This window comes from Meriones unguiculatus (assembly GCF_030254825.1).
Source record: "Meriones unguiculatus strain TT.TT164.6M chromosome X unlocalized genomic scaffold, Bangor_MerUng_6.1 ChrX_unordered_Scaffold_30, whole genome shotgun sequence".
Taxonomy (NCBI): Eukaryota; Metazoa; Chordata; class Mammalia; order Rodentia; family Muridae; genus Meriones; species Meriones unguiculatus.
The window spans coordinates 9,937,455-9,963,183 of NW_026843706.1; the positions used below are offsets into that span (position 1 = coordinate 9,937,455).

Genomic DNA, 25,729 nt, shown 5'->3' on the forward strand with positions numbered 1-25,729 from the left:
TTCAAACTTACAAACTTATTCTTTTAAGAAAAACTTTTTACACTAAATTAACTTTGCCCATTTATTACTAAAGGTTCACAATATAAGCAAGTATATCCTTGGAAAATTTCCTATTAGACAATAAAATACTATATGTCTTTTAAATATTTTTATGAATGTTTTAAATTTTAAGACTAATATCCTTCAGATCCATGTTCTTTATACCTTTATTCCGCATATTCTTTTTTTATAGTTTTTTTAATTTTATTTTTTCTTATCAGTTACATTTTATTAACTCTGTATCCCAGACGTGTCCCGATCCCTCATTTTCTCCCAGCTCTCCCTCCCTCATCTCCACCGTGCCCCTTTCCAAGTCCACTGATAGCGGGGGACCTCCTCCCCATTCATCTGATCCTATTTTATCAGGTATCTTCAGGACTGGCTGCAAAGCCCTCCTCTGTGGCCTAACAGGACTGCTCTTCCCTTGGGGGGTGGGGAGGCCAAAGAGCCAGTCATTGAGTTCCTGTTAGAAATAGTCCTTGTTCCCCTCACTTTGGGAAACCAATTGGTTACTGAGCTACCACAGGCTACATCTGAGCAGAGGTTCTAGGTTATATCCATACATGGTCCTTGGTTGAATGTCAGTCTCAGAAAAGACCCTGTGCCCAGATATATTTGGTCCTTGTGGAGCTCTTATCCTTTCCCCAACAGACTAACTCCCCTTCTTTCTTATGATTCCCTGTACTCTGCCAAAGGTTTGGTCATGAGTCTTTGCTTTGAAAACACTGCTAGTTAGAGTCTTTCAGATGCGCTCAGTAGACTCCTGTCATACGTTCAATGCACATCCCATCTGTCTTTCTAAACTAGGATTGATCATCTTACCCCTTATGTTTATCATATCTTATAAGTCTATATAAGTGAGTATATACCGTGTTTGTCTTTCTCCTTCTGGGATATTTCACTCAGAATGATCTTTTCTAGATCCCACCATTTGCCTGAAAATTCCATGATTTCCTCCTTTGTGATTGCTGAGTAATATTCCATTGTGTAGAAATACCATATTTGCAGATGATATGATAATATTCCACATATTCTATCTCACATTTCTTAATGGTATTTTTTTCTCCATGTAAAGATATGTACAAATATAGTGAAACAGTAGCCAGGGTTTTAAAAATTGTCTAAGTGAGAATGGGGAAAGGAATAATGTGAAAGACTCTTTCAGGACACACTAAGACTTCACTTGGTCTCTGCAAGAAATGTAAATCTCAGTTACCCATTGCACAGTCTATGTATACTTAGCAAATTTATACTATAAAGCTAGATCTCTGGAGGGTCTTTTTTATTAGTTACAGGCATTGAATCTCACCTCAAAATTTAAACTTGACCTTTCAAATAATAGATTGTGTACATTATTGATATTTGCCTTTTTTAAATCACATATCTTGATTCTGTTTGAGATTTGCTGGTGAGTTTTGGTTACACTGGCATGGTAAATAGGCATTTAAGTTGTATGAACAATTACTCTCCTAAAAACATAAATGCATGTCCTGGTATAAAAATGCACACATCTGCAAATCCACCACTAGAAAAGCTGAGGCAAGATGGTCCTAAGTTTAAATTTAGTACAGTCTATGTAGAAATGCACAGTCTCAAAAATGAAAGAATACTTCATTCAAAATTATTTTTATGTAATATATTCTATAGAAATATATACTTGAATGGTAATAAATAATATTGATATTCAATTATCTTTTTGTAATATAAATGTTCCCAAAAAGAAATGAATTCAATAATACAACATTCAAAAATGTTTGTATACAAAAAGCAATAATAAAGAATTCTTTTTTTTTTCCTTTTTCATTGCTGAGGATAAAATCAAGGACCTGGAACATGGTATGAGAGCACTTTAACAAATAACCTACAGCATCAGCACTTAGACTTTTAAAAGACAGGTTCTTCCAGGCTGGCCAGAAATATGCAATATAATCTAGGCTGACCTCAGACTTGAGATCCTCTTGCCTCTACTTTTCAATTCCTTAGATTACAGGAATATGCCACTTATCTTGGAAGGAGCTTCATTCTTGACTCTGAAAAGCTTGTTTCTGTTTTCTGGACTTGCTTGATCTAGTTCACCAATGGTGAATGACTTTTACATATAGAATGAGAATTTTTAGGAACCTATTAGAAAATACAAAACTTGAGCAAATATAAAAGACTATGACATCTTAAAATAATATAATTTTTTCCAATGTGTTTTTGTGCAAATGACAAAATTCAAATAATAATACTAATTTTAGTCAATATTTCTTTTATTGAAAGTGTAGAACCAAGTACACAAAATGCCCCTGCCTGTTCTTTAAAAGAAGATCACTGAGTGCAGTGCACTTTCTTCTTTCCTTGTTCTTTAGAAGTCCTAAGCACAATTTGGAGGAGCCTTCTACTACACATAGCTTGGTTAAAAGCCTTTCAATCATTAGGAATTACCTTTCTGGTCCCAGTGAGCACACACTCATACAGTCAAATACCATAATTCTTTGCCACACCTAATTGAGAGTTACCTTAATGTAGATTCCCACAGTACATCAACATTTGAGTTCATCATTTGGCAATCATGTGTAACTATTCTCTTATATTCATGTTTTGGGGATAGGCTCTTACTGGATTCATATCCCACTCTTATGTTCTGGTTCCTCTTGAAACCAGAAAGTTCATATAAATAGTTAAAGCTGGAATATTTCAGTTGTATAATGCTTGCTAAAACGAGTAAATAAAAGTCTTGTGAATGGTAAAAGGATCTTTAATAAATCTAGTCTTTTGGCAATATTAGATTCATTTCTACATTTTAGTCAATAACTTATATTTCCCTTATTAAAGTAGCCACCTAACCTATATTTCCCATTATACATAAAAAATGAACTAAGTGTGAGAGGTAAAATAGTGAAAAAAAAAAAATTTCATCTCCTCCATACATATTTTTGATTTACCTCAATGAAAATCCCAAACATTTACTTGTTTTAATGTAATTTCTACCTAATATTGACACTTTGCTAAGAAAAAGTTATTACTTATGGAGTAAAAGTTTCTTTGTAACACTTTCACGAACCTATGGGTTATAGTTGCTTTGTCCTTCCAGGCAAAGATTCTGCTTTGTTTCTTCATATGCTCTTTAAAGTAATGCCTTGAGAAGGACAAATACCGTTATGTGATTCTGCCGAATAATTTATAAACTAAATCTAATCATGAGAAAACATCAGTAAACTTCAATGGAAGAACATTCTGTAGGATAATGGAACCTCTTCTAAATCTCAGAAGTTCTATTTTCATTGGATAAAACATAATTTTAAACAATGATACATTTGATAAACTTGGCAAAGATAGAAAATGCTTGAACAATTATTCTTTTAGATATTTCATTGAATCAATTAAATGATCGAATTCTTACCAGTCAATTTGTTTCTTTTTAAAGTGGGTACAGATGGTTTTAAGTTGTGTTTCCATCATTTTCCTCCCCAGGTGACTCAGCCAACCTCACCTGCAGAGCTTTCTTTGGGTACAGTGGAGATGTCAGTCCTTTAATTTACTGGATGAAAGGAGAGAAGTTCATTGAAGATCTGGATGAAAATAGAGTTTGGGAAAGTGACATTAGGTAAAATAATTTTTCATTTTTAAACGTGCAGTTGAGTTAACATTTGCTCTGTTAATTGGGGGAGCGGTAAGCCAAAACAACAACAACAAAAATGGTTTTTAATCATTTTATCATTCTATTTTCATAACAGAAATACTGTAATACTTTATGTCAAACAAGCAAAATTTTTTTAAGGTTGACTATGAAATTACAAGATGGAAATGCCATTTACAAAGAATTTAAGAATATTTTCTTTTTAAATATTTTATTAATTCAGTATATATTCATACACTGTTTTAAAATCATATTCACAATATACTCCACTTCTCTAAGAATAACTTCAAAAGGAACATTTCACTAGTAACACACTTAAACCAAAATAATGGAAAATATCAAAGCTAGTTGAAACGTTAGAAAAATCATTGTCCTTTATATTTATGAAAATACCTTTTAAAAGTTACTGAGAGGAACCAGACATGGTTGTTAATGTCTGTAATCACAGTCCTTGATAAGCTCAGACATGAAAGTTGCCATGAATTGAAGGCCAACTTGGGGCACATGATGAATTCAGTGCTAGCCTGAGTGAGAATCAGATGCTGCCTTTAAAGATAAATATAGATAAGAGCCATTAGCAAGCCACTACATGGACTCAAATGATTTTTACATATTTAATCTATGAAGCAGCATATAAAATGCTTGATGGGTTGATGGATATACACATTTTTTGTTATTATTCCTACTCTAACTTTAAGGTATAAATATTTATGAAGAGGAAATAATAGGAAAAAAAACTTTACATTTTTAGGTATCTGTTTTGAGGGCATACTTTTTATACTTTGTTTTAAAATGTAGTTATATATTTATTCTCTTACGTTTAAGTATCAAGGCATTCAATGATGAAGATAATTGTATTTGAACATGAAGAGTTAGTTCTCATCATAATGTAAATGAGCAGGGACTTTCATATTAATAACTAAGTTATAACCAAATAAAAATGATGGCTATTTTCCAAATATTCTTCAATATAAAGGTTGTATCTTCTGGTAGGATATGAGGATATAAACAGTGCTTCTCCTTTTTAACTTTTAAGACTTTTAAAACTTTAACAAAGGTATAAAAGAAAATATTTTTCAGTATGAAGCAAAAACGTATAAAACTGTCTTAGAAGATCATTTCTATTGGGATCTTTTCTCTGAAAACAAATACACAATATCTCACTGTGGAGTGCCCTGATTGTATTTTAGAAGATTCAAATGGTCAATTCTCCAGTATAAATGAAAATCTTTCTTTGCCATCTTTCATATTTAAAATAAAATCACTGTTTATTTTTTACCAATACGTTTTGCACTTTAATATTAAAAAAGTACCATAAGCCTAAACTTTCTAACTTTCACTGTATGAGCTCGATAAAAGATCTAGAAATTTGTTTATATAATAATATATACATATAATTTATGTATGTATATGTACATATACATTCATCCAGGCAGAAGTTAGGAACTATAAATATTGAGAGCAGGAAAAAGAATACCTAGTTTAAGACATTTTCATATTTTCTTAGAGAGTACTAAAATATATAACAATCAGATTTAGTGAGCATTTACGATTAGTTTTAAAAGTCAGAATTAAATATCTATCAGAACTTTTGTTCTTTTTTATGATCTCAGATTTCTTTAAAACTGTGTAGCTCATTTGTATCATGACGAAAAGTAAGTAGGCTGGAGGTTTCAACTGGTATGTCAAATTTTCGGAAATTTTCTTTCTTTCTCATTCTTGTTAAAAATAATCTGATATATAATTAGGCTTCCAGCCTAACGTTTTAGAATCTTTTATTTCATTTTTAAATCCTTTTTCTTCTTAAAAGGAAAGGCAGTTTGTATACTTTCCCTCAAGGTCTCTGGCACCTCTTTATTATGACAGCATGATTGTCCTGCTATGAAAGATAATTAACTGCAAGTTCATTAGCATCTGTAAAGACAAGTTTCTTCATTAGAAGTGAAGAAAAGGGCATGATATCATTTAATTAACTTAATATTAATTCATAGTTAGTTTTGAAGCATAAATTCTGTAGGTATATTCTCATCAGATTCAAATTCATCTTCGTTTCTTTCTTTTTCATGTATGTGTGTTTGTGTGGGGATTTTGTTGTGTTTTCCTTTATGTTTTAGAATTCTTAAAGAACATCTTGGAGAACAGGAAGTTTCTATCTCATTAATTGTTGACTCTGTGGAAGAAGGTGACCTGGGGAATTATTCCTGTTATGTTGAAAATGGAAATGGACGGCGGCATGCCAGTGTTCTCCTTCATAAAAGAGGTGAGTGTAACCTTCTGTGCTGGAGGGATAAGGTGAACATTCCACAGAAGGGAAATCATTGGAATCCAGTAAAAGAAAATTATTATTACTTTCCACATAAACATATCACAAGTAAATCAATCACATTAAAATTATGTCCATGAAGGTGTTAATGGACTCATGTCCATCAACACACCGTTCAAATACTCAAGTGAAATCTGATAGAAAAAAAAAGCAGGTTTGTTTAAGGGGTAGCACCTGGTTATTTGCCCCTAAACAAATGAGGTTCTTATAGAACTTCGGTATAGGAATCAAAATTGGCTTTTAGGGAGAGGCAAGGAACAACAGGAAAGAAAGTTCTGTTTTATGAGGGACATCATTACCCAAAACAATTTTCCATCTGAGAGCATGTGACTCCCACTCCAGAATATGGCGATTGATGGTGACCCCTGTTCTAGTTTCTGTATTTTTAAAATTAATATTACTGACCTGAGAGTTAATCCTCACAGCAATTTTCATGCTTTTTGTTTGTTGTTGCACATAAATAGAATAAACATGAACACATCTTAATTTGGTCTAAAGACATCTATCTGTTTTGGGTTTAGTTACTCTAAACATCATTTAGCAGTTTACATCTTCATAATTTAGGTGCAGCTTTCTTTAGAATTTTCTGTGGTAGGCAATGACAAATCACAAAGGGATGACCATTAATACTAAATCAAACTCATGTCAAATTTGGGTTCCTCATCTTGCTTTAATATCAAACATATAGGCTGAGTAAGGTGTTCTCAAGTATCAGCTTATGACATGTAGAACAGAAAATATTAGCAATCATTCAGTGTTTTATAAACATAAAAGAAGATAACAAATGGGAAGGGCTTGATACAGTACCTATACACAGAAGATGTTTGGTGAATTGGTATTTGTTATAAGAAACAGGTATTATGTCATTAAAATACCTTGGAAGGTTGTTCCATTAGTGCAAGAACTGTCCTTGATGATTTCCCCAATACAGCATTTCTTAATGTTTTAATCTTGTATAGTTTTTACATATATAATATCCTACCATGATTAATAGTAACTTATTATAAGTAAGATAGGCGTTAGTTGAGGGCAGTTTCTGAAATAGTAACTTTTCTCCACAGCAGCTTCATCAGCTTATGCACAGGTGTGTGTGTGTATGTGTGAGTGTGTGTGTGTGTGTGAACTGTTTGAAATTAATGGTGATTATAAAATGTGACCTATGTTTTTGAGTTAGTAAATTTTTATGCAATAAGAAGATAATTTTTTTTCTACATTATGCTAAGTTAAAACACTCTAGTCTGCCTTTTACAAGTACACTGGTACTCTCTTCCTCAACAAATTTATAATGATTTTAATTTCAAAGCACACCTTCAATCCTAGAGTCTTTGAGGTTTAAAAAGAAAGAGAACCGAAGACTATTCCCTACCTTATTGGGAAACAGATTCTCTTTGAATAGTGTTGCTGAAAGCTATTAGACACTCTGACTGTCAAGGTGACTATAATATTAAAGGAGCATATTATGTTGTAATGTGAGGAAAGAGGAAAAGTAAACAGCAGCTAGCAATGTTTTTTACTGTACTGTAATACATAATTAAATGAGAAAGGAATTTTAGTGATATCTCTTTGCTTGTATAAAAGTAGCCTCAGTGTTGAGAACAATGTAACTAATTATTCTGCCACAGCAACTTCAAAATACTATTTCAACTTATACTGGATCACATTCCATCTCTATGAAATCCATTCTACCTAAATTAGAAAGCATCTCCACTTCTCTGGTTTTCTATCCTTTGGCTCTAGTTTAGTCTGGCTCTTTGGTCTCCCCACCCACGAAGGGAGGAGCAGTCCTGTTAGGCCACAGAGGAGGGCTTTGCAGCCAGTCCTGATAAAACAGGATCAGATGAATGGGGAGGAGGTCCCCCTATCAGTGGACTTGGAAAGGGGCACGGTGGAGATGAGGGAGGGAGGGAGGGACTGGGAGGGAATGAGGGATCGGGACACGGCTAGGATACAGAGTTAATAAAATGTAACTGATAAAAATAATAATAATAAAATTAAAAAAACACACACAAAAAAACTTTCAGTTGCTCTTTCCCTAAATCAGATGTTTTATGATAGTCACCATGACCCTGCTGAACCTTTATTTTGCCAGACTAAACCTCCTCAGGTACTTCTACTCATGCTTCATTTACATTTATTATTCTAGTCATAGTCTTGAATGTAGTTTAATTGAAAAGTATAAATTAATCCTTAAGAATTGAAATAGTGAAGAAAGGATAGGACACATGTTAAAAATCAATTGGTTTGGTGGCTAGTGAGTTACGAGAACTTGGTGATGATGCAGAGAATCTGAGCTCTGTTCCTAGTATCCGTATGGTGGCTAAAAACCATCTATAACACTATTTCTGGATGATCTGATATGCTCTTATCTCTTCTGTTGACAACAGGCATGCATGTGATACACATATACACATGCATACAAAATACTCATGCATAAAATAAGTCTAAAATAATTTTAAATCTGTTTATTTAGGCAACATATATCTGCATTTGTAGCATGGCAGAGATGACAGTTAAGAGATCATTATAATGGCAGAGAAACACTTAAAGAAATGCTCAACATCCCTAGTCATCACGAAGATGCAAATCAAAACAACCCTGAGATTTCACCTTACACCCATCAGAATGGCTAAGACCAAAATCTTAAAGTGAGAACACATGTTGGAGAGGATATGGAGAAAGGCGAACCCTACTCCACTGCTGGTGGAAATGTAAACTTGTACAACCACTCTGGAAATCAATCTGGCACTTTCTCAGACAATTAGGAATAGTGCTTCCTCAAGATCCAGCTATAGCTCTCCTAGGCATATATCCAAAAGATGCTCAAGTATACAACAAGGACATTTCCTCAACCATGTCCATAGCAGCTTTATTTGTAATAGCCAGAAGCTGTAAACAACCCATATGTTCCTCAACTGAGGAATGGATAAAGAAATTGTGGCACATATACACAATGGAATACTACTTAGCAATTTAAAAACAAGGAAATCATTAAATTTTCAGGTAAATGGTGGGAACTAGAAAAGATCATCCTGAGTAGTTAACCCAGAAGCAGAAAGACACACATGGTATATACCCACTTATAAATGGATATTAGACATATAATATACGATAATTATACTAAAATCTGTATACCTAAAGAAGCTAAGCAAGAAAGAGGACCCTGTGTAAGAAGATCAATCCTCATGCAGAAAGGCAAAGAGGATGGACATCTGAAGAGGGAAAAGACAGGCAACAGGACAGGAGCCCACCACAGAGGCCCTCTCTGAAAGACACTCTATGCAGCAGGGTATTGAAGCAGATGCTGAGACTCATAGTCAAATTTTGGGCAGAGTGCAGGGAATCTTATAAAAGAAGGGGAGATAGGAACACCTGGAGGGGACACAGGCTCCACAAGGAGAGCAAGAGATCAAAAAAATTCTGGGCATAGGAGTCTTTTCTGAGACTGATAGGCAACCAAGGACCATGCATGCAGATAAGCTAGAAATCCTAGAATCCCTACATATTTGTAGCCCATGGTAGCTCAGTCTCCAACTGGGTTCCCTAGTAATGGGAACAGGAACTATCTCTGACATGAACACAGTGGATGGCTCTTTTATCATCCCCCACCCCTTATGGAGGAGCAGCCTTACCAGGCCATAGAAGAAAACAATGCAGCCAGTCCTGATGATACCTGATAGGCTAGGGTCAAATGGAAGAGGAGGAGACCTCCCCTATCAGTGGACTTGGAGAGGGGCATGAGAGGAGATGAGGGAGGATGAGTTTGGGTGGGGATGAGGGAGGGGGCTGTAGGGGATACAAAGTGAATAGACTGTAATTTTTAAAAATGTAAATAAATGTTTAAAAAGTGGAAAAAGAGATTATTATAAGGAAAAAAGAATGGCAATGTTAAGATGTATGTGTGAAGCTAATAAAGCTGATTTTGCAGGTCAGTTAGGAAGAGTCAGACACATTCTAGGATATTTCTAGCATGTTTACCCTAAAGTTAAGCATACAAAGCTACTAAAGTTTCCAGTTGTACAAAGACACAGTTTGAAGAATCAAGGAAATTGTTTAAGGGGAGAAAAGGGATGGTGGGTGGAACTGGGAGGAGATGGAGGGGGCTACAGCAGGGATACAAAGTGAATAAATTATAATTAATTAATTAATTAAAAAAGAAATGCCATTAATGTCTGATTATCTTAATATAAGGAAGACAAAATGTGGCCGGTTTTAGTTTCTCTCAAGTACTTAAGTTTTCCTTGATGCTTTTCCAAATTTTTATTTATACCAAAACCATTTTGTTCTTATTGAGGTAAATGCATCAATCCACAAAGAGTACTTCAAGTTTGTATACTATTCTTAAAGAGAATGTGCACCTTCTTTGTAAGAGAGTTGGAGTAACGGAGTCTTCCCTTACAAAGACAGTAATGGAGTCAATCTCTCAAAGGGCTCATTATATGAATGAATACACCCATCTTGAAAATAAAGGGATGGCTTTGGTCAGCATATGATAGCCCTACAAAGTTCAGAAAGAGAGGTTTGAATATTCAATGATAAGGTCTATGAGAAAGTCAAATTTTTGTCAGGCTATCAACTATGCAATTATCAAATAATTTTTTATATTACTCAGCAGACCAAATGATTAGAGAAACAACTACATGCTGCCACTGTTAATCATTCATTTCTGCCACCAACTGAAGACATACATTAAAACATTTGTTTATCTAGATCAGTGGCTCTTAACCTTCCTAATGCTGCAACCTTTTTATAGAGTTTCTCATGTTGTGATGAACCACAAACTTAAAATTATTTCATTGCTTTTCATAAATATAATTATGTTACTGTTATGAATCATAATATAACTACCTATATTTTCTGATGGTCTTGGGCGACCCCTATGAATTTGGGCATGTCCCACAAGTTGAGAATCATGCTCCAAATGGATCCACACCAAAAATATGTTTGGCCTCAGATCTATCCAGGCCTCCATTCATCAGGAAAAAGTAGATTTTATTTCAGTTATCTATGGTTTTTGATCCCAAATTTTATGACTACTTTATGTCTTTACAATACTGCTATCATTAAAATCTGTAGCAAAGCACTTTTATAGTATAAGGGCATAAATATGGGAAAAGGGCTCTCTGTGTTCAAAACTCAACACTTCTTCATCACTGTTCTGACTTAGGCAAGTCACTTCATTTCTTTGAGCCTCAAATTGTCTTTTATAAAATGGGAGTGATAATTGTTCTATCACTTACAGCAGCTATGAGAATCAAATGAACATATGTGCCAATGCTTATCACAGCACATGAGACATTCTTAGCACTCAATAAAATGCTAACAAGCTACTACAAGTTTTTCACTGCTCAACTATGTGATACCGGTGAGAAATGAAGGATGCAGCAATTGTGTGTTCCATTAAAATTTTTACTCATTTTAATTTATCTTTAATTGAAGTGATCATCTTTAGCTCCTGCAAATATGTCTCGTTTATTTGGAATTTTACCTTACAATAAATTTACATTAGTTTGAATGCACTGTCTTGAAGAACTTCATTCATTTATTCATGCATATAATGCTGATTATTAAAAATATCCAATGTGCATACTATTGTGTTTGCTTATAAAATTAAATAAAGATGAGGAATAAAGACCAAATTGTAATGTTAAGATCTCCATTTTAAATTACACTGTTGCCAAACATTCTTAATACAGAATTGTGCTTTTTCTGTGAAAGTGTGACCTTAGAATTGTCACCTTAAGGATCTACAGTAACAATCCTGAGTCTAAATGGTTAAATGGTTATATTTACTTATATTGATTACAATAATAAGGCAATTCACTCATCATAAAGAAGTAGAACTGGAAACATCTCAATTTGAGAGACTTAGTGCTAGTTAACAGTGATAAACATCTAAGTTTTGTCTATGTCCCCTCAATCCCTTTTCATTTCTGTGTACTTTGTCTCCTTCCAATGTATGTAACCAATAGAAATTAAACTTGCTCAATAAACTCTCCAATCCTGGAAATATCTTTAGTAATGTAATTAATGTACAAATAATTTGGGAGGCATTGTTTTATTTGCTTTTTAAATAATTTTTATTTTAATTAATTTCAGTTTATTCATTTTGTATCCCCCCTTGTACCTCCCTCCCTCCTCCCCTCCCAGTCCCACCCTCCTTCCCTTATCCCCACCCATGCCACTCCTCCAGTCCACTGATAAGGAAGATCCTCCTGCCATTCCATCTGACCCTAGTCTATCAGGTCTTATCAGGAGTGACTGCATTGTCTTCCTCTGTGGCTCGATAAGACTGCTCCCCCCTCAGGGGGAGGTGATCAAAGAGTAGGCCAATCAGTTCCTGTCAGAGACACTCCCTGTCCCCACTTGGACACTGAACTGCCATGGGCTCCCTCTGTGCAGGGGTTCTAGGCCATATCCATGAGCAGTCCTTGGCTGGAGGAAAAGTCTCAGAAAAGACCCCTGTGCCCAGACTCTTTGTATCTATTGTTCTCCTTGTGGAGCTCCTGTCCTCTCTAGGTCTTACTATCTCCCACTTCTTTCATAAGATTCCTTGCACTCTCCCCAAAGTTTGGCTATGAGTCTCACCATCTGCTTTGATACCCTGTAGGTTAGAGCCTTTCAGAGGCCCTTTATAGTAGGCTCCTGTCCTGGTCCCTGTTTTCTCCATCTTCGGATGTCCATTCCTTTTGCCTTTCTTAGTGGAGATTGACCATCTTACCCAGGGTCCTCCTTCTTGCTTAGATTCTTTAGGTGTACAGATTTTAGCATGTTTATCCCATATTATATGCATAATATGCACTTATGAGTGAGTATATACCCTGTGTGTCTTTATGCTTCTGGGATACCTCACTCAGGATGATCTTTTCCAGTTCCCACCATTTGCCTGCAAATTTCATGATGGCCTTGTTTTTAATTGTTGAGTAGTATTCCATTGTGTAGATGTACCACAATTTCTGTATCCATTTCTCAACTTAGGGGAGTCTGGGATTTTTCCAGCTTCTGGCTGTTACAAATAAAGCTGCTACAAGCATGGCTGAGCAGATGTCCTTGTTGTATACTTAAGCGCCTATTGGATATATGACTAGGAGTGTTATAGCAGGATCTGGAAGGAGCACTCTTCCTAATTATCTGAGAAAGTGCCAGATTGACTTCCCAGGTGGTTGTAGAAGCTTACATTCCCACCAGCAGTGGAGGAGGGTTCCCCTTTCTATACATCCTCTCTAGCATGTGTTGTCACTTGAGTTTTTGATCATAGCAATTTTGATGGGTGTAAGGTGAAATCTCAGGCTCGTTTTGCTTTTCATTTCCCTGAGGACTAAGGATGTTGAGCATTTCTTTAAGTGTTTCTCTGCCATTCCATATTCCTCTGTTGAGAATTCTCTGTTTAACTCTCTACTCCATTTTTAATTGGATTACTTAGTTTGCTGCTTTTCAGCTTCTTGAGTTCTTTATATATTCTGGATATTAGCCCTCTGTCAGATATAGGGTTGGTGAAGATCCTTTCCCAATCTGTAGGTAGTCATTTTATTTTGACAACGGTGTCCTTTGCTTAGAGAAGCTTTTCAGTTTCATGAGGTCCCATTTATTTATTGTTGCTCTTAGAGCCTGTGCTGTTGATGTTCTGTTCAGGAAGTTGGCTCCTGTGCCAATGAGTTCAAGGCTCTTCCCCACTTTTTCTTCTAACAGGTTTAATGTGTCTAGTTTTTTATTGAGGTCTCTGATCCACTTGGACTTTAGTTTTGTGTAGGATGGTAAGTATGGATCTATTTGCATTTTTCTACATGTAGACATCCAGTTAGACAAGCACCATTTGTTGAAGAAGCTATCTTTTTTCAATTGTATGGTTTTGACATCTTTGTCAAATATCAGGTGTCCATAAGTATGTGGGTTAATTTCAGGTCCTTCTGTCAGATTTCATTGATCCACCATTCTGTTTCTATGCCAATACCATGGTGTTTTTATTACTGTTACTCTATAGTACAGCTTGAGATCAGGGATGGAGATACCTCCAGAAGATATTTTATTGTAGAAGACTGTTTTAGCAATTCTGAGTTTCTTGTTATTCCATATGAAGTTGAGAATTTTTCTTTCCAGATCTGTAAAGAATTGTGTTGGTAATTTGATGGGAATTGCACTGAATCTGTAAATTGCTTTTGGTAAGTTGGCCATTTTAATATATCAATCCTGCCAAGCCATGAGCATGGGAGATCTTTCCATCTTCTGATATCTTCTTCTAATTCTTTCTTCAGAGACTTGAATTTTTTTTCATACAAGTCTTTGCCTTCCTTGGTTACACCAAGGTACTTTATGTTTTTTGTGGATATTGTGAAGGATGTTGTTTCCCTAATTTCTTTCTCAGCCCTTTTGTCTTTTGTATATAGGAAGGCTACTGATTTTTTTTTTTTTTTTAGATAATTTTGAATCCAGCTGAAGGTGGATTCACCTGGAGGAGTGAAGGTGTTTGCTGAAGGTGTTTATCACCTGGAGGAGTTCACTGATAGAATTTTGGGGGTCACTCAGGTTTACTATCATATCATCTCCAAATAGTGATACTTTGACTTCTTTCTTTACAAATTCTATCTCCTCGATCTCCTTTAATTGTCTTATTGCTCTAACAAGGATTTCAAGAACTATGTTGAAAGAGTAGGGAGAAAGTGGGTAGCCTTGCTTTGTTCCTGATTTCAGTGGGATTGCTTTAATTTTCTCTCCATTTAGTTTGATACTGGCTATAGGCTTACTGTATATTACCTTTAATATGTTTAGGTATGTACCTTGTATCCTTGATTTTGTCAAGTACTTTTTCAGCATCTAAGGAGATTAACATGTGGTTTTTATTCTTTCAGTTTGTTTATATGGTGGATTTCCATATATTGAACTACCCTTGCATGCCTGGGATGAAGCCTACTCGGTCATATTGGATGGTATCTTTGATGTGTTCCTGTGTTCAGTTTGCAAGTATTTTGTTGACTATTTTTGCATCAATGTTCATAAGGGAGATTGGCCTGAAATTCTCTTTCTTTGTTGGGTTTTTGTGAGGTTTAAGTACCAAGGTGACTGTGGTTTCATAGAATGAGTTTGGTAGTGTTCCTTCTGTTTCTAATTGGTGGAATAGTTTGAAGAGAATTGGAGTTAGCTGTTCTTTGAAGGTCTGGTAGAATTTTATGCTCGCAGCTCCTGGGCTTTTTTTTTTTTTTTTTTTTTTTTTTTCAGAAGAGAGACTTTTGATGACAGTTTCTGTTTCCTTGGAGGATATAGGACTATTTAACCTATTTACCTGATCTTGGTTTAGCTTTGCCAAGTGGAATTGATCAAGAAAAATGTCCATTTCATTTAGATTTTCAAATTTTGTGGCATATAGACTTTTGAAGTAAGTCCTAACGATTTTTTTGTATTTCCTCAGTGTCTGTTGTCCTGACCCCCTTTTCATTTCTGATTTTGTTAATTTGGATAGTGGCTGTCTCCCTTTTAGTTAGTTTAGCTAAAGATTTATCTATCTTGTTGAATTTCTCAAAGAACTAGCTCTTGGTTTCATTGATTCTTTGAATTGTTTTATTTGTTTTTAATTGATTTCAGCCCTAAGTTTGATTATTTCCAGGCTTCTACTCCTTTTGGGTGTGTCTCTTTCTTTTATCTCTAGGACTTTTAGGTGAGTCATTAAGTTGCTTGAATGAGATGATTCTCATTTCTTCGTGAAAGCACTTAGTGCTATGAACTTTCCTCTTAGCACTGCTTTCATTGTGTCCCATAAGTTGGAGTATGTTGTGTCTTCATTTTCATTGAATTCTAGGAGGTCTTTAATTTCTTCTTTATTTCTTTCCTGACCCTGCTCTCATTGAGTACCGAGTTATTCAGTTTCCACGTGTATGTAGGCTTTTTGCTATTTCTGCTATTGTTGAGGTCCAGCTTTAGTCCATAGTGATAGGATAAGATACAAGAGATTATGTCATTCTTCTTGTATCTGCTGAGGCTTGCTTTGTGACCAAGTATATGGTCTACTTTTAGAAGTTTCCATGACATGCTGAGAAGAAGGTAAATTCCTTTGTGTTGGGGTGAAAGGTTCTATAGATGTCTGTTAGGTCTATTTAATTCATGACCTCTGTTATTATTTCTTTGTTTAATTTCTGTTTTGTTGACCGGTCCTTTGTTGAGAGTGGGGTGTTGAAGTCTCCCACCATTAATGTGTGGGGATCTATGTGTGGTTCAAGTTTTATTAATGTTTCTTTTACAAATGTGGGTGCCCTTTTATTTGGGGCATAAATGTTCAGGATTGTGATGTCTTCCTGGTGGAATTTTCCCTTGATGAGTATGAAGTGTCCTTCCCTATCTCTTTTGATTAATTTTTGTTGAAAATCTATTTTATTAGATATTAGAATGACTACTCCTGCTTGCTTCTTATGTCCATTTTCTTGGAAAACTATCTTACAGCCCTTTACTCTCAGGTTATGTATTTTTGTGACTTACGTATGTTTCTTGTATGCAACATATTGTTGGGTCTTGTTTACACATCCATTCTGTTAGTCTGTGTGTTTTTATTGGAGAACTGAGTCCATTGATGTTGAGAAAGATTAATGACCAGTGCCTGTTAGATCCTTTGATTTTGATGTTGGCAGTGGTAGTATGTTTGTATGCTTTGCTTCTTTTTGTTTTGCTGTACTGAGGTTATTTATTTCCTGTTTTTTTTCTTGAAAGTAGTTCATTTTCTTGGGTTGTATTTTTCCTTCTAGTATCTTTTGTAACGCTGGATTTATGGGTAGGTATTGTTGAAATTTGTTTTTTTGTTGTTGTTGTTTTTTTTTTTTCATTGAAAATCTTGTTTTCTCCATTTATAAAAACTGAGAGTTTTGCTGGGTATTGTAGCCTGGGCTGACAACTGTGTTCTCTTAGGGTCTGCATGATATCCATCCAGGCCCTCTGGCTTTCATAGTCTCTGTTGAGAAGTCAGGTGTGATTCTGATGGGTTTGCCATTTACTTGGCCTTTTTCCCTTGCAGCTTTTAGTACTTTTTCTTTATTCTGTATACATACTGTTTTGATTGTTCTGTGGAGGGAGGATTATCTTTTCTGGTCTAATTTATTAGGTGTTCTGTAGGCCTCTTGCATGCTTATAGAACTCTCCTTTAAGTTGGGGAAATTTTCTTCTATTATTTTGTTAAAAATATTTTTTAGGCCTTGGAGACTGGAATCTTCTTTTTCCTGTATTCTTATTATTTTTAGATTTTGTCTTTTCATGTTGTCTTGTATTTCTTGGGTGGTTTGTATCAGGAATTTTTAAAATTTATTATTTTCTTTGACAGATGCATTGATTTCTTCCATTGTACCTTCCACAACTGATATTCTTTCTTTCTTCTCTTGTAGTCTGTTGGCTATGCTTACCTCTGTAGTTCCTGTTTTCTTTCCTAAATTCTCCCTCTCCATGATTTCTTCCATTTCTGTTTTCTTTAATGTTTTGTTGGTTTCTTTCACCTGTCTGACTGTATTTTTCTGTTTTTTCTTCAATTCCTTGACCTGTTTGTTTGAACATTCCTCTGTTTCTTTTATTTCTTTCACTGATTTATTCATTTCCTTTTTGAAAGCCACAAACTGTTTGGCTGCATCTTCCATTTCTTTAGGGATAGCCATAATCTGTTTGATTTTATCTTCCTCTAATTCTATACACATCTTATTTGTTTCCTACATTAACCCTCAGGGTTGGAACCAATGTTTTCCCTGAGTCTGTGGAGTTTAGGGGTCTGCAAGTCCATCTGGGATGGCAAGTAGAGCAAGCAGGCACAGGCACATGGCTCTGGGTGACTGGCCATTGGGTGACTGGGAGCCTGGGCGCCTGGGTGCTTGCAGCAACCTGGGGACTTTTCCAGAAAACTTTTTTTTTGGGGGATGGCAGGGCTTGTTGCCTGAGTGCTCCAAGGTCAGTCCTGCTCTTCCCCTCACTGTGGGCCTCCACCCGACAGAGAAATTAAATCTCTGGTGTCCTGGGGCACTCAGTTCTGTCTGGAATGGTGAGTCAGGTGTGCAGGCAGAACTCTGTGCTGGTGGGTAAGCACCCCACTTTGGGTTGGGGCCTGGACTTCTGCCAGACCCTGGTCTTTTTCTAGGGATTGTCTGGGTGATCTAAGGTCAGTCCTGATCACTTCTTGCACTCTGGGGTTCTGTTTCTACTGGCAATACCAGTTTCTGGTTTTGTGGGGCCCACAGTTTAGTCTGAGACAGTGATTAAAGCATGGCAGCATGTGGCTCTGGGCTGCTACCTGAGTGCATGGCAGGACCTGGGAACTGTTCCACGAGTTTAGCTGGGTGATCTGAAGCTGATTGAATCCCACACTGTGGGGTTTCCTCTCGCCTGGGAAACAAAATCACTGGTGTTTTAGGGTTCAAAGTTCCATCTGCTAGTCACTGTGCAGATCCTGCTATGCTGCTGGTCAGAAAGAGTGTCCTTCCAGGGCCACCATCTTGTATTCCCCTGGATTTATTGTTTTACTTTTTTAATATTTATTATTTAAATATTAATCACAGGTTATTTACTTTGTATCCCAGCCGTAGTCCCCTCCCTTATTCCCTTCCATTCCCACCCTCCCTCCCTCATCTCCTCCCTGTCCCTTTCCAAGTCCACTGATAGGGGAGGTCCTCTTCCACTTCCATCTGACCCTAGCTTATCAAGTATCTTCAGGATTGGCTGTAATGTCCTCCTCTGTGGCCTAGCAAGGCTGTTCCTCCCTCAGGGGTGGGGAGAGGTAAAGGAACCAGTCATTGAGTTCATGTCAGATATAGTTCTTGTTCCACTTACTAGGAAAACCCACCTGGATACTGAGCTACCATGGGCTACATCCGAGGAGGGGTTCTAGGTTATATCTGTACATGGTCCTTGGTTGGAGAAACAGTCTCATAGAGGACCCCCGTGCCCTGATATATTTTGTCCTTGTGGAGCTCCTGTCCTCTCCCATTCATACTAACTCCCCCTATTATCATGTGATTCCCTGCACTCTACCAAAGATTTGGTTATGAGTCTCAACATCTGCTTTGATAAACTGTTAGGTAGAGTCTTTCAGAGGCCCTCTGCAGCGGGCTCCTGTCCTCAACATAAAACCAGATACATTAAATCAGTTAGAAGAAAAAGTGAGGAAGACCTTGGAACCCATTGGCACAGGAGACAACTTCCTGAACAGAACACCAACAGCACAGGCTCTTAGAGCAACAATTGATAAATGGGACCTAATGAAACTGAAAAGTTTCTGTCAAGCAAAGGACATTCTCATCAGAACAAAATGACAGCCTACAGATTGGGAAAGAATCTTCACCAGCCCTATATCTAAAAGAGGGCTGATATCCAGAATACCTAAAGAACTAAAAAAATGAAAAGGCAATAAACCAAGCAATCCAATTAAAAAATGGGGTATGTAGCTAAACAGAGAATTCTCTGTACAGGAATTTAGAATGGCAGAGAAACACCTGAAGAGATGTTCAATATCCTTAGCCATTAAAGAGATAGATGCAAATAAAAATGACCCTGAGATTTCACCTTACACCCATCAGAATGGCAAAGGTTAAAAACTGAAGTGACAGCATATGCTGGAGAGGTTGTGGAGAAAGGGAAACATTCCTCCATTGCTGATGGGAATGTAAACTCATACAACCACTTGGAAATCAGTCTGGTGCTTTCTCAGACAGTTAGGAATAGTGCTTCCTCAAGACCCAGCTATACCACTCCTAGGCATATATCCAAAAAATGCAAGGACACAACAAGGACTTTTGCTCAACCATGTTTGTAGCAGCTTTATTTGTAATAACCAAAACCTGGAAACAACCCAGATGTCCTTCAACGGAGGAATGGATACAGAAATTTTGGTACTTTCACACAATGGAATACTACTCAGCAATTATGAATGAAGAAATCATGAAATTTTCAGGCAAATGGTGGGATCTTGAAAAGATCATTCTGAGTGAGGTATCCCAGGAGCAGAAAGACACACATGGTATATACTCAATTATATAGTCCTATAAGATAGGATAAATATACTAAAATATGTCCACCTAAAGAAGATAAACAAGCAAGAGGACCTGGGGTAAGATGATCAACCCTCACTTAGAAAGACAAATGGGATGGACATGGGAAGTAGGATGCATTGTTTTAAAGTGGATGAATCTAGAGCCAATGAACTATTTATCCCTTCTTGTAATTAATCATCTTTGTAATGTGTGCTTATGTCCTTGTTTTTATTTACCTAGCACATTTATATTCTGAGAGATTCAGTATGATGATGGACCCTTGTAATCCTCTCTTTGAGGTTTAAGAGAAGTTCTTTGGTTTCATTGACTACTGGTATTAGAATATTTTTTACAAGCTAAATCCTGCTGAGATATCACAATCTCTTACCGCTTGTGTGGCTTTATCTCCTTAGATGGCTGAATTCATATCCACAGAAGGGCCACTTTTAATGAGTCTTGCCATATGCAATGCCAATGCACTTAAGAGTTTAAGTTGTGTTTCTATAGAATCTCCAAATCACAGATATGTGGTGTTTAAAAAGTTGCTTTCCTTGAGCAAAATTTGGTATTTCATAATCAATTTTTCTTCTATTTTATAACCTTTTTTTTGAGGGGGGGTTCTCTGACCCTCTTGTTTGTGAGAAAACTAAGTAATTGTTTGCAATTCTATATTTTTTTAAATTACTAATGTTAAAAAAAGAATCTGGATGGAGAGATGGCTCAGTGTTTAAAAGCATGCTCTAATCTTCCAGAGGATCAGAATTAGAGTCTCAGCACCCATGTCAGATGGCTCACAACTACCTGTAACTCCAGCTTCACGGAACCTAATGCCTCTGACCTCCTTAAACACCTACATGTATGTGCACATCCCATACCCACACATACATACACATAATTAAAAGTAACTAAATAAATCGTTAAAAAGAAACCAAAATCATTTGAAGGCTATTGTGAATGATAGCAACACAAATTATCAAAATTGTTTGATGCTAACAATCTTTTCCTTTGTTCTTACAGGCATGAAAAGTAACCTTTTTTTCTTTTTTTATTTATTGTATTAATTACAGTTTATTCACTTTGTATCCAAGCTTCCCTCATCCCCTCCTAAAACCTTCCTGCCTCCCTCCCTCATCTTCTCCCATTCCCTTTCCCAGTCCACTGATAAGGGAGAACCTCCTCTCCTTCCATCTGATCCTAGCCCATCAGGATTGGCTGCATTGTCTTCCTCTGTGGCCTGGTAAGGCTGCTCTCCCCTCAGGGGGTGGTGATCAAAAAGCCAGCCATTGAGTTCATGTCAGAGACAGTCCCTGTTCCCCTTACTAAGGAAACCACTTGGAGGCTGAGCTACCATGGGCTACATCTGTGCAGGGTTTCTTAGGTTATCTCTATGCATGGTCCTTAGTTGGAGTATCAGTCTTAGAAAAGATCCCTAGGCCCAGATTTCTTGGCTCTGTTGCTCTCCATATGGAGCTGTTGTCCCCTCCAGATCTTTCTATCTCCCCCTTCTTTCAGAACCTTTTAACATGACCAGTTCATTACATAGAATACATAATTTAAATGAGAATAATCCTAGGTTATTTTTGTCTCCTTATTTTGCCTTAAAAGAGCCAATATAGGAAACAAAGATCAATAAACTTCTGTTTTCAGCTATCTCTTTTGAACATGAATATGAATGGAAACTTTAATACAGTTCATTACACATGGTCATATTTACCATTTCATGTTTGCTTTCTACTTAAATGTTCAATTCTTGATAAGTAATGTGCTTGACCCAGTACTGGTAAGTTTATTTCTTTGTCATATGCTTCAATGTACCTAACCTACTTAATAGATGTTATTACTGTGCCCTGGTCAAACAGCCTGATTAAATATATTCTGGATTATGTATATTTCACCTATTTCAGCTTCTCAGTTTTGTTGCTCTTGATATTTTGGGCTGACTAAGTTTCTCCTGTGGTATGAACTATCCTGTACATTGTAAATTATTTATCAGCATGTTTGCCCCTTCCTACAGTACTTTCCCCAGGATAGAAAACAAAAATGTCTCCTAATATTGACAAATATCCCTAGAGACAAATTTTTTTCCTAGTTGAGAACTACTTGTTTACATTGTAAATAGAGAAATCCCCTTACAGAAAATGGCTTTAGCATCTTAAGTACTAATATCAGAGAAATTCAAAGTAAAAGAACTAAATTTTTCACCTTGAAAACCTTCAAAACTCATATCAAATGGAATCAGGAAGATCAGAAAGGAAACAGAACAAGAGTTTATATACAGGGTTTGGCAGCAGTTGAAACTATTTGTTTCCACATTTGGAAAGCCATATATTCTTACACTTAATAAACTTATAATACTTAAAAATAACCTAGGGAGCTTATTACAAAAGCAATTCAGATGCATGAGTCTGAGGTAGTACTCAATATGTGACTTTCAAGCAAGTTCATTTTGATATTGCTACTACTGGTATGTGGACCACAATTGGCATACCAAAGTCCTAGGTACACAATAGAACCTGCTAATACACTTGGTAGCATCTAACAGTTAAAGAGCAACTAGATCTCTGGAGCCCACTGTGTTCATGAAAAAGAAATGAAGCCAGAAACAACCAGTCAGTGGGAATAAATCCATGTAATTGCCTCATTTCTTTTGCAGAGTCAACACCTTTGCCCTCACATTCTGTTCTTAATGAGATTACTTACATCACATATTCAATCACATTTTGCCTTCTAGAATGCATTTGCTACTCAAGAGATGCCTAATCGAGCACTCTTTTGAGTATTAAGATTATTAACCTCTTAAATAAAAAGGTCTTTACTTTTAGAAACAGTTCCTAAATGTCCCATGTTTTAAAAGGAAAATATATTCACAAATCTCTTAAAAACATAGATGGATAGATAGGTAGATAGATAGAGTTGAAATAGATATAGATATATATGATATAGACAGAGATATAGATAGATATACACACAGGTTATCAACAGTATTCAGTTTGTACAAACAGTAATTATTGAGTAGTAACATGACATATAATCATTAATAATTTCTTATTTTAAATGTTGAATTCAGCCAAATTACAACTCTGCATAAAAAGGAAGGATGGTCATAGAATCAGAATTGAAACACCACATATTGTTAGTATGGGTACGTTGATACAGAGAAAGAAAGAAAGAAAAAAAAGAAAGAAAGAAAGAAAGAAAGAGAAAGAAAGAAAGAAAGAAAGAAAGAAAGAAAGAAAGAAAGAAAGAAAGAAAGAAAGAGGAAGGAACAAAGGAACAAAAGAAGCAAAGATACCATAATAGTACAAGCAACAGGATAAATTTCACATTTGAAAGTTTAATTCATTTGCATAGACATCTGCCTAGCATCTCCCAGTGCAGCTATAAAATTCAAATAAACCTCAAGTGAGGGCAAAGGAAATCCATTGAAACTTAGAGTTTTGTATTAGAAAACCTGTAAGTATGTCATTCAAGAAAATAAATACATCAGTTTAAAATAATTGAAAGGGAGCTGGGGAGATGGCTTAAAAGCTCTTGTGACTCTTCAAAAGTACCAGAGTTCGGCTTACAGTACCCATGTTAAGTGGCTCATAACTGCTTGTAAACTTCTTTTCTAGGCTATAGGACACCTATTTCTTGTTTCTTGTTTCCGTGGGCACCTGCACTCATCTCTCTCTCTCTCTTTTCTCTCTCTCCATCACACACACATACACATATATAAATAAAAACTACTTAAAAATAAAATTTAAAAATAATTGAAGGGCTTTCACCAAAATCTTCTAGTTCACCATACCACTACCAAAATATAATACATGTAGTCAGAGATAATAGACAGGATTATATGTCCATGACCAATTCCGACTAATAACCCACATTCTGCTTCTCAGAATCATGCTTATATCCTCATTACTTTCAATTTAAATCCACCTATCCATTGATGGTGCTTCATATCCCACTGACATATTACTTCAGAACATATTGCTTCAAGGGAATAGTTTTTCTGATGTTGAATAAAAATCATTCCTCTTGTAAAATAAATGAAAATACATATGTATTTACCAGTACTGGGTCAAGCACATTCACAATTTATACTTAGTAATTAGTCTTTACTTCCAGAGGGATGTATACAACTATTCTAAGGCAACACTGTTGGAGAGAGGATGATACCTGTGCATTTCTGTGGCTGTGAGTTCCTGCATTTGGTTGAGAAATGGCACAACTGGGTCATAATACAATATAAAGAATATAACTTTTAATAAGCAGTTTCTGGATATCGAACTTTGACAATCAGGCCAGTAAACTTAGAAATTTGACATGACACATAAAAAATGCTAACTGCTCTCTCAGGTTGCATAGCAGGAAAAAGTATGTTGATTTCCAATAGATTACCATGGTAACTTTTGTTAGATTTTTAGTGCTGAGAAATACATTTGCCATCTGTAAGAAATATGTTAACTATTTGTCTCTACTTTTAGAGCACATGTTCTATTTTTAGCATGTGCTAAATAAAGAGTAATATATAGAGAGGCTGAGTTTTCTAAATTAAAAGTGGGCATTTAAATGTCATGAAGCTGAATTAAAAATAAATTCAGAGAAATTCCAATAGTATATTCAAGAAGGCACACAATGATCATTTTAAAACTACCAAACTACCTAATAATTATTATCATTAATTGAACTATGATATGATTGAATATTGACTGAAAATAAATTATGAACTCTGATAGAAAATTTTACTTTCTTGAGACTTTTAATTTTCACTCTTTAATTACTTGTTACCTAGAGCAAGTCTCTGGCTCATTTTTTTTATAATTTTTATTTTTTTATATTAATTACAGGTTATTTACCTTGTATCCTAGCTGTAGTGCCCCCCCTCATTTCCTCCCAATCTCACCCTCCCTCCCTCATCTCCTCACTGCTCCTCTCTAAGTCCACTGATAGGGGAGGCTCTCCTCCCTTTCCATCTGACCCAGTTTATCAGGTCTCATCAGGACTGGTTGCAATGTCCTCCTCTGTGGCCTACTCCTCCCTCAGGGGGAGGGAGGTCAAAGTGGCTCACTATTTTTAGCTTTTATCATTTGTAAACTAATTATCCCTCAGATTCGGGGCAGAAATCCTGAATGAAGATATTAAGCACTCACGGTAATATATATATTCTCAATTTTCATATTCTCAGAGTTTCAAAGTGCCGTGTGTCATATTGCCAAACCTGAAAGTTATCTGAAGTGGTTGCTCTTCAAAACGGATTTTCTTCTGGTTTAAGTTTCAAGTAGTCTCAGAACTTTACTCCCATTACTGCAAAATACAAACTACAGTTCCTTATATGTGACTGTGGTTCAAAGCACTGGCTTACTATGGTTGCCTAATTCTTACAAACTTAACTGTAGCAGGCATCTAGAAAATCTAAAAGAAAGGCTAGTATGGGATTTCATGCCTATAATCCCAGGAACTGGGATTATATCAATCCTGAACTGCATAAGTATGAAGCTAGTTTGGAATATATAATGAGCTTGAGGCACGCTTGTGCTACAGAATGAGACCCTGTCTCAAAAAAGAAAGAAATCAACAAACAAACAAACAAACAAACAACAAAAACAAAACCCTGAACAAGTAAACCTTAAATTACCCAACGTTAATGAATTTGAAAATTCTGGAATGTAATGTAAAACGCATCCTCCAGAGGAGAAATAATGATAGATTCTGCTATTTCTTGTCCGCAGAGCCTGCTCATTATATTATAGGTCTGTTTATATTCAATAAACTATTTGT

General features: G+C 36.0%; 1 protein-coding gene across 4 annotated transcripts in view; it reads left to right on the plus strand.

Annotated features, from left to right (window-relative positions):
- Il1rapl1 (interleukin 1 receptor accessory protein like 1) overlaps positions 1-25,729 on the plus strand; it is a 1,800,273-nt gene that overhangs the window by 1,727,250 nt on the left and 47,294 nt on the right. For all 4 annotated transcript variants that reach the window (XM_060376664.1, XM_060376665.1, XM_060376667.1 and 1 more), the window contains 2 exons: positions 3,496-3,628; positions 5,776-5,921. In XM_060376664.1, coding sequence (XP_060232647.1) covers positions 3,496-3,628; positions 5,776-5,921 — 279 coding nt within the window. The remainder of the gene's footprint in view (positions 1-3,495; positions 3,629-5,775; positions 5,922-25,729) is intronic.